The 12,947-nt window shown below is 43.8% G+C and overlaps 1 protein-coding gene across 2 annotated transcripts in view; it reads left to right on the forward strand.

Moving 5' to 3' along the window:
• abcc3 (ATP-binding cassette, sub-family C (CFTR/MRP), member 3) overlaps positions 1–12,947 on the forward strand; it is a 45,926-nt gene that overhangs the window by 22,460 nt on the left and 10,519 nt on the right. For both annotated transcript variants that reach the window (XM_068305544.1, XM_068305545.1), the window contains exons 12-22: positions 331–534; positions 1,550–1,696; positions 1,771–1,858; positions 2,221–2,287; positions 2,367–2,493; positions 6,875–7,051; positions 7,247–7,414; positions 10,878–11,058; positions 11,154–11,259; positions 12,062–12,218; positions 12,349–12,556. In XM_068305544.1, the coding sequence (XP_068161645.1) occupies positions 331–534; positions 1,550–1,696; positions 1,771–1,858; positions 2,221–2,287; positions 2,367–2,493; positions 6,875–7,051; positions 7,247–7,414; positions 10,878–11,058; positions 11,154–11,259; positions 12,062–12,218; positions 12,349–12,556 (1,630 nt within the window). The remainder of the gene's footprint in view (positions 1–330; positions 535–1,549; positions 1,697–1,770; positions 1,859–2,220; positions 2,288–2,366; positions 2,494–6,874; positions 7,052–7,246; positions 7,415–10,877; positions 11,059–11,153; positions 11,260–12,061; positions 12,219–12,348; positions 12,557–12,947) is intronic.

A 12,947-nucleotide genomic window follows, 5' to 3' on the forward strand; every position in this document is an offset into this window, starting at 1 on the left:
TTTTAATGGACTGGAGGGAAGCTTCATACAGACAAGATGTTTCTTCTTATGAGCAGTTACTGTATAAACCTGTTCTTCATTATATTAGAATGAGTAGGTGTAGAATGCTACCATTTCAGAAGAAATAAAAATAAGTAAAACTGAGTAATTTCATTCTGACCAGTGAGCTGTGTTATTTTAATTTCTGCTTGTTTGAATTCTTTGCAATCTAATGTCATGTAAATATGATTCTATGACTTTATGATACTTCTGGAGTTCCTCTTTCTCTTTTGTGTTGGTTGTAGTTCATTTTCTCATCCCTGTCTTCCTCCTCCTCCTCGTCTCTGCCAGGTGGAGCAGATGCAGCACAAAGACGCTCGCATCAAACTCATGAATGAGATTCTGAACGGCATCAAAGTCCTAAAGCTCTACGCCTGGGAGAACTCATTCAAAGAGAAGGTCCTTGCCATCCGACAGAAGGAGCTCAATGTTCTGCGCAAGACAGCCTACCTGGGAGCACTGTCCACCATGGCCTGGACCAGCGCTCCGTTCTTGGTCAGTCTCTCTGCTCAGACTTTGAGCATTTGGCTTCTCTCTGTGTGAAACTGGTTTCACATGAAATTGATCATTTGGATAATCTCATTCTCAGTTGTGCATCACATATAATTAGAGAAAGTCATAGTGCTTTCATGCAGCCTACATAAGTTGAAGTTATGAGACTGTAAATACACTGTAGTAAGTGTCCATTAATTCTAAATAGAATTCTACTTCGACTTGTGTTGAATCACAACTATGACTCTTATTATTAACATATGTTGCTACTATTATTGTTTAATCGTGCAAAATCGCCTCTGCTCCATTAAAGAATAGCATTCAGTACATGCAGGAACTATTTGTGAACTCTATCATCAAATATCTTTACTTTATAAGTTGATCCGATTAACTTGTTAGCAAACAGTTGCTTTGGGTAAAGATTAGTCACGGAGTGGTGTTAGTCAAGTCATGACTGTGTTCACCTGGTGAAAATCCAGTTTTCTATTTATTGCATTTCTTTGTACTGACTACTGAATGAAATATCTAGTTTTCAAGATGATAAATCCTTTGCAGATTTAAAGCAATGCGGTTGGTTTTTGAAAGTTTTTCCCTAAAAGGCCAGTCTGCTGTGACTGAACACGACTTTATGAGTGGACAACAACAGTAAATTTGCATCCAGATAGTTAAACAATGAGATGAACGTTCCAAGGGCCTTTGGTAATGTCTTTCCCTCATCACTAAGTAAAACTCTGCTGTGGAGAAATTGTGATATGTGCCTGCATCAAATGGTTGGAAAGGCTTAAGATGTTCCTTTCAGATGTTAGCTTGTTCTGTTGCTCCCAGTTGTCTAAAAAAATCAATGACTGCAGGTTAAATGTTCCTCTTAACCTGCAGTCAGAAGCCTCACACACTGTGGCTGACAGCATTGCTATGGTTCATGTCCTCTTCTATTGCTTTTACTAGATGACAGATGAATGAGTGTAAAAATGATGTCATCATTGACGATTCATATATAATTTCTTGACTATGGTTTCAGGTTGCCTTGACAACATTTGCTGTGTATGTGAGTGTGGATGAGAAAAACATCCTGGATGCAGAGAAGGCCTTCGTGTCGCTGTCACTGTTCAACATCCTCAGGTTTCCTCTCAACATGCTTCCTCAAGTCATCAGCAGTATCGTTCAGGTGGGAGTGTCTTTTCATTTATTCCTTAACTTTAAGCATGTGCCAAGCATGTTTTCATCTATGCTGTGTTACAGGCCAATGTCTCACTGAAGCGAATCCAAGGCTTCCTGAGTCACGATGAGCTTGACCCAAATGCAGTGAGCAGAAAGGGTACAGCCGCAGGTGAGGCTGAACAAGTCCTTTGCTAACGGTTAAATGTGGAAAAAAAAGTTCCTCCACCCAACTTTGGTCAGTCAGTTTGTTCTAATTTTATTAAGTAAAGGCATATTAAATATTCCACAAATATGCCCTTTGTTACCTGACTGTGCAAGCAGACTATTAATAACCATGGAATTTAAATAGAATTTTAATAGTTATAATTATAAGAAAGAAAAATCTTGGACCTTTTACCTAATAAAACCTGAAAATCTTGTTCAGGTTACTCAGAATGTACAATTATAAAATGTCTGTTGGCATTTTTATTCTCTTGCAACCATACAAGAGCAGCTGTAGGGCATTTCTCTTGACTAATTGCTGCTCCACAGACTTTTCAGTGACTGTTGTTAATGGGAAATTCACATGGGCTGAAGACGATCCTCCTGTTCTGCACAAGTATGTTACTCAAAGCCACATGTTGGATTCTTGCTGTTTTCACACCTCAGGCTTTTTCTAATTTTGATATTCTCTTTAGTATAAATGTAATGGTTCCTCAAGGCTCCTTGCTGGCAGTGGTGGGTCATGTGGGCTGTGGGAAGTCCTCCCTGATCTCTGCTCTTCTGGGGGAAATGGAGAAACTGGAAGGAGAGGTCTCTATACGGGTAGGGCTTCTTGTTCTGATTTCCTTTTAAGCTACAGCTCTTAATACTCCTGTGTATCAAATGCTCATCCATGTTTATTGTTAATGGGATGAGTGGAAGGTGAAGTTGTCTTCAGATTGCACAATGTTCTACCCTGAGTTTGTTAAAATGCGTTAAGAATATTAAGAGACCAGTTTGATTGTTAAAATGTGTTTTATTCATCCGTCCATCCATCTTCTACCGCTTATCCGTAGTCGGGTCGCGGGGGCAGCAGCTTCAACAGGGAGCCCCAAACTTCCCTTTCCCCGGCCACATCCACCAGCTCTGACTGGGGGATCCCAAGGCGTTCCCAGGCCAGTGTTGAGATATAATCCCTCCACCTGGTCCTGGGTCTGCCCCGAGGTCTCCTCCCAGCTGGACGTGCCAGAAACACCTCCCTAGGGAGGCGTCCCGGAGGCATCTGCACCAGATGCCCAAAACACCTCAACTGACTCCTTTCCACGCGAAGGAGCAGCGGCTCTACTCTGAGCCCGTCGCGAACAGCAGTGTTTCTCACCCTATCTCTAAGGGAGACACCAGCTATCCGCCTGAGAAAGCCCATTTTAGCTGCTTGTATCTGCGATCTCGTTCTTTCGGTCATGACCCATCGCTCATGACCATAGGTGAGGGGTAGGAACGAAGATTGAACGGTAGATGGAGAGCTTCGCCTCTCGGCTTAGCTCCCTCTTTGTGACAACAGTGCGGTAAAGCGACTGCAATACCGCTCCTGCTGCCCCAATTCTCCGTCCAATCTCACGCTCCACTGTTCCCTCACTCGTGAACAGGACCCCAAGATACTTAAACTCCTTCACTTGTGGAAGGACCTCATTCCCCACTCGGAGAAGGCAGTCCACCGGTTTCCTGCTGAGGACCATGGCCTCAGATTTGGAGGTGCTGATCCTCATCCCTGCCGCTTCACACTCGACTGCTAACCGGACCAGTGAGCGCTGCAGGTCACAGGCCGATGACGCAAACAGGACCACATCATCTGCAAAAAGCAGCGATGCAATCCTCAAGCCACCAAACTGTAAAGCCTCCTCACTACGACTACGCCTCGATATCCTGTCCATGAAAAAAAAGGCCCCCTCCCCCCATACTCCCGCAGTACTTCCCACAGTATATCCCTGGGGACTCGATCGTACACCTTTTCCAAGTCTAGAAAACACATGTAGGCTGAATGGGCATACTCCCAAGCCCCCTCTAGGATCCCTGTAAGAGTAAAAAGCTGGTCCGTTGTTCCATGACCAGGACGGAACCCACATTGTTCCTCCTTAATCTGAGGTTCGGACCCTCCTTTTCAACACCTTGGAGTAAACTTTCCCAGGGAGGCTGAGGCTTGTAATGCCCCTGTAGTTGGCACAGACCCTCTGGTCCCCCTTTTTAAAAAAAGGAACCACCACCCCAGTCTTTGCCACCGTGAAGTTGTTTAACTACCTCAGTGACTTCGCCCCGAGAGATTGACTAGAATCCCCCATCATCCTCCAGCTCCACCTCTACAACAGAGGACGGGTCAGTTGGGGTAGTTGGATTCAGGAGTTCCTCAAAGTGTTCCTTCCACCGACCGACACTCTCCACAGTCGAAGTCAACAGTGTCCCATCTTTGCTGTATACAGCTTGGATGGTCCCCTGTTTCCCCCTCCTGAGGTGTTGGACAGTCCTCCAGAACAACTTTGGTGCCGTCCAATAGTCCTTCTCCATGGCCTCTCCGAACTCCTCCCACACCCTCTGTTTTGCCTCCATCACAGCCGAGGCTGCAGTCCTTCTGGCCTGTCGGTACCCTGCAACTGCTTCAGGAATCCCCAGGGACAACATGCCCCTTAAGGCCTCCTTCTTCAGTCGGACGGCTTCCCTGACCACCGGGGTCCACCACGGTGTTCGAGGGTTACCGCTCCTTGAGGCACCCAAGACCTTGAGACCACAGCTGCAGCTTCAGCAATCAAAGCATTGAACATCGACCATTCAGGTTCAATGCCCCCAGCCTCCACAGGGATACACGAGAAGATCCTTTGGAGGTGTGAATTGAAGGCCTCGCGGACCGCGTCCTCCTCCAGACGTTCCCAGTTCACCCGCACTACTCGTTTGGGCTTACCAGGTCTATCCAAAGGTTTCCTCCGCCAACGGACCCAACTCACCGCCAGGTGGTGATCAGTTGAGAGCTCTGCCCCTCTCTTCACCCGAGTGTCCAAAACACACGGTCGAAGGTCAGATGATACAATCACAAGATCAATCATTGACCTCTGACCCAGGGTGCTCTGGTACCAAGCACAATTGTGAGCATCCTTGTGTTCGAACATGGTGTTAGTTATAAGATCGCCATGATTAAATTTTGAAGGGTTAAAAGGTTAGTGCCAGCAGGAAACAGCAAACAGGAAGAAGGAAGTAGAGGAAGGATGTGAAAAGAGTTAATAGAGCATGGTGACGATTGTATGAGTTTCTACGTCAAATCAAGCGCAATCCTCCATGTCAATCCCTCAGAAAGCTTTTCACTCCGATTTAGTCCAGTTCATTGTGTTATCGCGTCATTAAAGGAGCAAGGACACTCATTTCCTGGCTCTTGAAAAGGAGTTTGGTTTGCTATTTATACATGTTAACACTTGGGAAGTAAAAACATGAAGAGAACAGTACACACACTGATAATAGCCTTGCTTTTCTTGCATGGAGACAGGATACTTAAAAACATGGAGGCTATTACCTGCTGGTCAAGTTCAAGCATTTACAGGTGAACTAAAACATGTCTGATTCACGCATAGCACAAAGCACTCTATAATTAGTTTCTATTTGTACACTTTCGTTTATTGATTGTATAAACTAACCACCCAGCACTGTAACAATATTGTATTAGACAAATTACCTCTGATTGTGGTGTGACATAAAAATTATCTGTCAGTCAAATGCTAGCGTTGGTTCGACTCATTTCAACTCATCATCATAAAATGTGAACAGGAAGAGGACTTTTTTCAGCCAGTGAGACTTTATTTATTTAGCGCTAAGCTCATTTACAAAGCAGACAACACGTTCATAGAGACAGAGAGAACACAAAAAGAATTTCAATGCAAATTTAAAAAATGAAAATAGAACTTTAAAAGCTGAGAGGTTCAAAGTCATTTCAGAGGAAAAAAAAGACCAAAGCCATTTATTTTTAGGTTTGGATTTTCTACAGATTAATCTAATGTCAGCAGGAGAGCTTCGCAGGTCTTGGGAATTTCTGAACTTGGAACAGACCCAGCTGAGCTGTTTCTCCCTGCTATGAGTCTTAAACTAAGATATTTACTTGCAAACTTAAGTTTTAATGATTAACAAACAGATTATTGAAGTTATCGGTAGGAAAGTAAAAGTTTATTTCCCAGTGTGATTAATTATTCATTTTCCTAAGCCTCATAATATTCGAACAACATTACACCCTTGTTCTTCTTCATTTTGTTCAGCTGAGAAAGTCTGACATTTATTTATTTATTTGTTTGTTTGTTTGTTTGTTTGTTATTTCTGACATGTTAATATGACAGACTTCACACCTTCATCACATTTACAACATCAACAACAACATCTGAAAACAAAAGGGCTGACTGGTAGAAGCCAATAGGCTTGTGAAATTCCCGTCCCCCAGAATCAACAAACATCTCTCTCATTACAATATGTTGTCAACCAATTCAGACATTAAATGTTTTCAACTAGTTTTTACAGACGTTCATACCCTTATCCACTTCCAGATATTAGCCTTTGTCCCAGATATAACCTAGAGAATGACCATGTTTACACTCTTTCTAGGAACAACAAGGTTTGTTAACATCAAAAATAGTCAAAACAAGAAGTTGACATTGCCAGTGTTCTCCAAAAGAATATTATGATCACATTAACCTCTCTCAGTAGACAGACAGTGTTTATTCAAGATTTAACCAGCTTGTCACAAACACTTTAACAGTTACACATTCCACAATATTGTCAACAGATATCGGCATTGCTCTTTAAAGTCTCAAACTTAATGTTAACCCTCCAAACAGAAATCTGTGTGGTTTTTTGTTCAGTAATCCATGTTTCTGACATTGATGATGCTGAATGGTTTTTCAACTGTTGCATGTAATACTTCACTTGTCCAAAATTGGTGTAGAGCTCCCACTATTGAAGTGATTGTGTTGTACAAATCTTTGGTGTAATAACTCTTGTCCCTCTTTATTGCTCGTAAGTCAACAACTCGTCTGCACCCCTGATCACCGTTGTTTTCATCTGCTCCAGAGAAAGCTCCTTCATTTTGATGAATTATAAGACATCATCTTATACTAAAAGATATGTTCTCATGTTCAGGGTTGTTAATGTTCCATCAGAACAACGTGATGTGAAGAGAGTATATATCTACTTCTGTCTGCAGGGGTCAGTGGCTTATGTGCCCCAGCAGGCCTGGATACAGAACGCTACCCTGCGGGACAACATCCTCTTTGGGAGGCCCTACAATGCGCAGAAGTATAGCTGTGTGCTGGAGGCCTGTGCCTTAACTCCTGACCTGGAGGTTCTGCCTGGAGGAGACATGACAGAAATAGGAGAGAAGGTAAGAAAGAGAAGCACTTTTATTTACCTTTCTGTCACCAAGTAGGTATCAGATTTGGATCTGTTGGGGGGGTTTTTGTTGTTATTGTTGTTGTTTTTGTTTCCGAAAGGAGAAGAAGAAATGTTCACCTTGTGGTGAAGGCTTTATCTAGATGGACATATTTTGTACTAATCACAAGATATCTCAACCCTTCAGGGGATCAACCTCTCCGGTGGACAGAGGCAGAGGGTGAGTTTGGCCCGGGCCTTGTACAGCGACGCTGATGTCTACCTGCTGGACGACCCGCTGTCGGCGGTGGATGCCCACGTAGCCAAACACATCTTTGACAACCTCATCGGACCAGAGGGGGCGCTCCAGGGAAAGGTTAGGAGAGTCTCAATCTACCCGGATCATGCCAGAGTGTAGATAATGTAGAAGTCAGGAAATAAATTAGTGTAGTTTATATTCGAATGGCATTAGGACTTGACTCGTCGCTAAAGCATACACTATAAAGGAAACCCAGTACAATCTATTGGCTTGATCAGAGACATCACATTAATATTTAAGGCATGAGTCTCTTCAACTTATAACCAGAAAGAGATCCCTCATCCATTCCGCATCAAAAGTTAAGTGTGACTGCTGGTTGCCTTTCTACAACAGACCGACATGCTTCCTCTCATCCTTGGGCCTTGTGTTACGTCTGTTTACACGTCGGTAAACAGACAGAACAATTCTAGTCTGGTAAAGTAACGTATGTCAGCTTTTACAAGCCTGCAGGAAATTAAAAACAGGGTTTCACAGCCTCACTCTGCTCAGCATGGCATTTTCAGGGTGGACTGGAAAGGGTCTTTAAACAAGTAAATCAGTTATATAATAAAAACAACCTCTGTTCATTTTCACATTCATTCATTCATTTTCCACCGCTTTATCTGCCGTAGCGGTTCATGGGGAGCTGGAGCCTATCTCAGCGGCATAGGGCGTGAGACAGGGGACACTCCGGGCATGACACCAGTGCACCGCGGAGCCACACACAAAGACAGACAACCATGCACACACACACTCACTCCTAATTTGGGACCAGCCAATCAACCTGAAGCGCATGCTTTTGGAGGTGGGAGGAAGCTGGAGAACCCGGAGAGAACCCACGCAGACATGGGGAGAGCATGCAAACTCAGCACAGAGCGGGACACAGACCCGGAACCGCCGTGCTGTAAGGCGACAGCGCTACCCACTGCGCCACCGTGCCGCCCTTCATTTTTACATAATGCTTTCAAATTATTGTTCAATAATTCATAAAGTTGTCTGAATTTGATCATGTGATCACAAACAAAAGAGACCCAGCACCACCATGCTGTGTATGCATCAACGCTGGGCCTCATTACTTCAGAAAGCAATGGGACAGTCTGAACTGTACACACATACTGTAGATCTCTGTTGAATAAGGTCTGCTGGACAACAATGATCTTACCATAAATTACGGACCATAAGCCACTGCTTCGGTCAGGTTCTTTGAATCCGCCCTAAGATGTGGCAAATCTATAGACTTTTACTGGGTAACGGCCTCAAGGGAGCACTTGAGCAGGAAACACAAGAGTGAGACAGACAGGTGGAAAAGATAATGGAGTGAGGAAGACGCTACAGTAGTTTGTGTTTTGACCATGCACACCCCTTATGATGGAAAATGTGATAAAAAGCCACATGATGCAGCTTTTAAGTTAAATTCAATCAATCTGACTCTGAAAGTAGGAAACAGAGCTGCTACACGGAAGCTTGACATCAGTAAAACGCTGGAGACATCAGCGTTGTTTTACTGCGTGTTACAGGCACTGTTTATGGAAATTAAATTAAAGTAATTAAATTTTTTTAAACCTTTCTGTGTAAATATCTTATGTTACCACACTTTGACGCCTGTGGCTTATAGACACGTGCAGCCAATGTTTGTACAATATTTAAATTTTGTTGGTGCGATTTAAATTCAGGTGTGCTCAATAGTCTGGAAATTATGCTAAATCTTACATCTTTGTCAATCCTTGTTATTTCCATTTCCATTGTCCCACATTTGGAAGAAGCATGCATCTGTGGGGTTAGCAGCAGAGCTGAGTATGTGGATGCAGTCACTAAACATTTAGCCAGATCTTCTCTTGTAATGTCACCTTTCCTTGTTGTTGCGATTTACTCTTCTGTTGCTACTGAACTTCTGGTATCCCAACGGTAGTAAAAGGGTAGGCAGCAGGCTTCCCAGTGGTATGAGATCTTTTGCCAAACACAAAGCATTTGTTTTGTGTTTCACATTAGGGAATGTGCTCGATGTGCCCTTATCAGAAGCTGCTATTGCATTCTGTCAGGATTGGCTTGGACTAAGCACAACAGTGTTCGAGAACAGTCAACAACTCTCCCTCAAAATGCCCCATCACTCTCCAGACGAACCTGTCTGGCAGTGACCCCACTGGTGACGGATTACAGGGACCCGGCCTTGCAGCTGGCTCACTTAATTATCATATAGAGGGGGCGGCTGTTGAATGGGACATTGGGTCAGCACTCGTCATGGCCAGTGAGGACAACGGCAATGACTCTTCACTTGAACCGTTTGCAAAACCCGGCATTGTGCGATCACCGACCACTGCTTTTGCCTAAACAAGGCGGCCCAGACGGTGGCCCAACCCCCTGTTGCATTTAAAATCCCCAGGCTGCCTAAACCTTAGGCATTTTCAAAGCTACTAGTACCTCGCTGGGACTTCACCGCGGTACTGGGTGTCCTTTCAGTCCTACCTTGAGAGCTATGAGATCAGCTGGGCTTGAAAATGGTGGCTTTTAAGACAGTGTTGGTACAATGTCGGACTTCAGCTAAACACATTCTTTCTGTAGACCTCAGATGAGCACAGATGGCTACACATGTTGTACTCTGTCCGGACCTTGTGTGTCTACATGGATAGAACCAAAAGTTGTTGAAAATCCAACCAACTTCATTTGTCTTGGGCAAAGAGTCAGGCAAGAAACCAGTCTGTTAGCAGCAGCTTTCTGAATGGATTGTTGGGGCTATTGCTTTAGGCTACAGCGCTATGGGCCTGTGAACACCAGAGGGTCGGTACGCTCACTCTGCCTGGAGTCTAACTACCTTATGGGCACTGACGCTGATGGGTTTAGTTTCAAATGATGTTCATAAGGCCATGCTGAAGGCATTTAGCAAGTAACGTAAACGTGAATATTTGTGGTTTATTATTCATTCATTCATTCATTTTCCAACCCGCTTAATCCGCTAACGCAGGTCGCGGGGTAGCCAGTGCCTATCCTGGCAGTCTCAGGGCGTGAGGTGGGGACACTCCGGGCACGACGCCAGTGTACCGCGGAGCCACACAGAAACAAACAACCATTCACACACACTCACTCCTATGGTCAATTTGGGACCGGCCAATTAACCTGAAGCGCATGCTTTTGGAGGTGGGAGGAAGCCGGAGAACCCGGAGAGAACCCACGCAGACACGGAGCGGGACTCGAACCCGGGTCCGCCGTGATGTGAGGCAGCAGCGCTAACCACTGCGTCACCGTGCCGCCCTGTGGTTTATTAATTTAATTTAATTTTTAATTTAATATACAGTACTGGTTTGATCCCTGAAGGAAAATAAGAAAGCACACTCTAGTTAGTAGTTCAAACACATGCATACATATATTAGTGAGTACAGGCCCCTGTAGCACACACACACACACACGCACGCACGCACGCACACACACACACACACACACATAAACAAGGGGGCCTGTAGGCATGCAAGGGAGGTAGAGTGGCGGGGAGCTCCTTCTTGGTGCGCCCCAACTTATAAAAGCTTTTCTTTCTTGTTTTTGACTCCAGACACGTATTCTGGTGACACATGGCATCAGCTTCCTGCCTCAGGTGGATAACATCATGGTCCTGGTGGAAGGCAACGTGTCAGAGATGGGCTCCTACCAGGAGCTGCTCAACCAGAACGGAGCTTTTGCAGAGTTTCTCCGAAACTACGCCCTGGAGGACATAGAGGAGGACGAGGTCACCGGTATAGTATCACATCCTTTACTCTTATTTTACCTCATATATCAGCATCTTGTCGTGTCTTTCTTGGTTGAAACTCTTTGCCACATGCTTTTGCAGAGGAATTTGAGGATGATGAACTTTTTCCTGAAGATTCCATGAGCATCCACACAGACCTGGTGGACAATGAACCTGGAATCAATGAAGCCAAGAAAAAGTTCATGAGGTAGCTGCAAGATGTTAAAGGAAGAGTGAAAATCTAGTCATTCTCTGCTCATTGCAAAGTGGTGGGAAATCAGAGGGCTTTTTTTTCTTTTTCTGGAATTTCACAATAAAACAGCATTTCAGTACTTGTCTAATCAACTGAAGAAGTTGGGGACATAAAAGAAACAAACATAAAATGAGTCCGTACATCTCATAAAGCATAAACCTAACCTCCAGAAGCCACAGGATCACAAATGAATTGGAAAAAAGTTTTTTTACATCCCGTGAAGGGGAATGTATTGTAATTGTCAGTGTTTGTGTGTTCGTCCCTCCATTCGTCCCTCCGTCCGTTACTCCACCAAATATCTTCGCAACAGTTGCAGTGAGAAAGATGAAACAAAAAGCACGTTACTCTGGCCGCAAAGGGGAAGAAAATGGCATGATTACCTTGACCTTGAGAAAACTAGGCCGACTGCCTTGCTTCTAGTTTAATCTGAAACTTTTACTGCAACCCATAAGATGAAAGCACACTCAAATGTGAGTGCATACAACCCTCGATGAGCTGTTTTACTGTGAAGCGCCAGAAATGTTTCCTGGAATAAGAAATGTCACCTTAATGTCCACTGGCATGAAGGTGAGTTGATAAGAACTGAGCTCTACATTAACTACTACAGATCTGGATTAGAGTTACTCTTAAATTATTAATTTTCCTTGGATTGGAATAACTTTGAAAAAAATATTCTTGAATGTTGATCTGATGAAGGATTTGTGCACAAACTGTTTTAGATATTTGTGGTTAACATTATTGTTGACTCCTGCTCCAGACAGATCAGCATTATTTCAGCGGATGGAGAGAACCTCAGATCTCGCTCAGTGAAGAAACACACCTGTGGCCAGAAGAAACACTCTGAATCACAAGAGAAGAGGAAACCAGATGAGAAGCAGAAATTAATCCAAGCAGAGACTGCAGAAACAGGCAGGGTCAGTCCTTCAGATTTTTGTTCTCTCATGCAAAAACAGACTATCTAATTGTAATTTTCAGCTGCAAAAATAGTAATTTTTACTCTTCGGGCTCTAATTTCTAGTTTACCTCTGTCCTGTCATCAACCAGGTGAAATCAAAAGTCTATCTGGAATATATCAAAGCGGTGGGACCCCTGCTGTCAGTGTTGATCTGTTTCCTCTATGGCTGTCAAAGCGCAGCAGCCATTGGAGGAAACATCTGGCTCAGCCAGTGGACCAATGACGCCTCAACCAATCAAACTCAGGAGAATGTTCACATGAGGGTGGGGGTGTACGCAGCACTGGGCATTGCACAAGGTAAGCGAATAATGAAGCACTGAATAAGAATTAGATTTTGAAAAATTAATCTTTTATACTGTGTAAAACAATTTCATACAAACCTCCTGGAAATGTGCTGACACTTGAAGCAATTGTTGAACTTGAGAAGATGCTTTAACTCTGTGGTGCTACATGTCACATCCACTCATTAGCTTCTGGTTCTCCTTGACATTAAATATTTTTTGCAGAATTATTTTCATATATTAGGTATGCTGGAGAGATACCGTGGGTAAAAACTGACCAAAATATTTGCCAGACTTTTTTTTTTACTGTGGTTCCTTTTACAGTGCTCAAAACAGACCCTGCCTGTTCCTACCATTACAGTATTTCCATTGCTTTCTCATTGCACGTTAAAACATCTCCTTCTCCT

The sequence above is a fragment of the Antennarius striatus genome, chromosome 21, assembly GCF_040054535.1.
Source record: "Antennarius striatus isolate MH-2024 chromosome 21, ASM4005453v1, whole genome shotgun sequence".
Taxonomy (NCBI): domain Eukaryota; kingdom Metazoa; phylum Chordata; class Actinopteri; order Lophiiformes; family Antennariidae; genus Antennarius; species Antennarius striatus.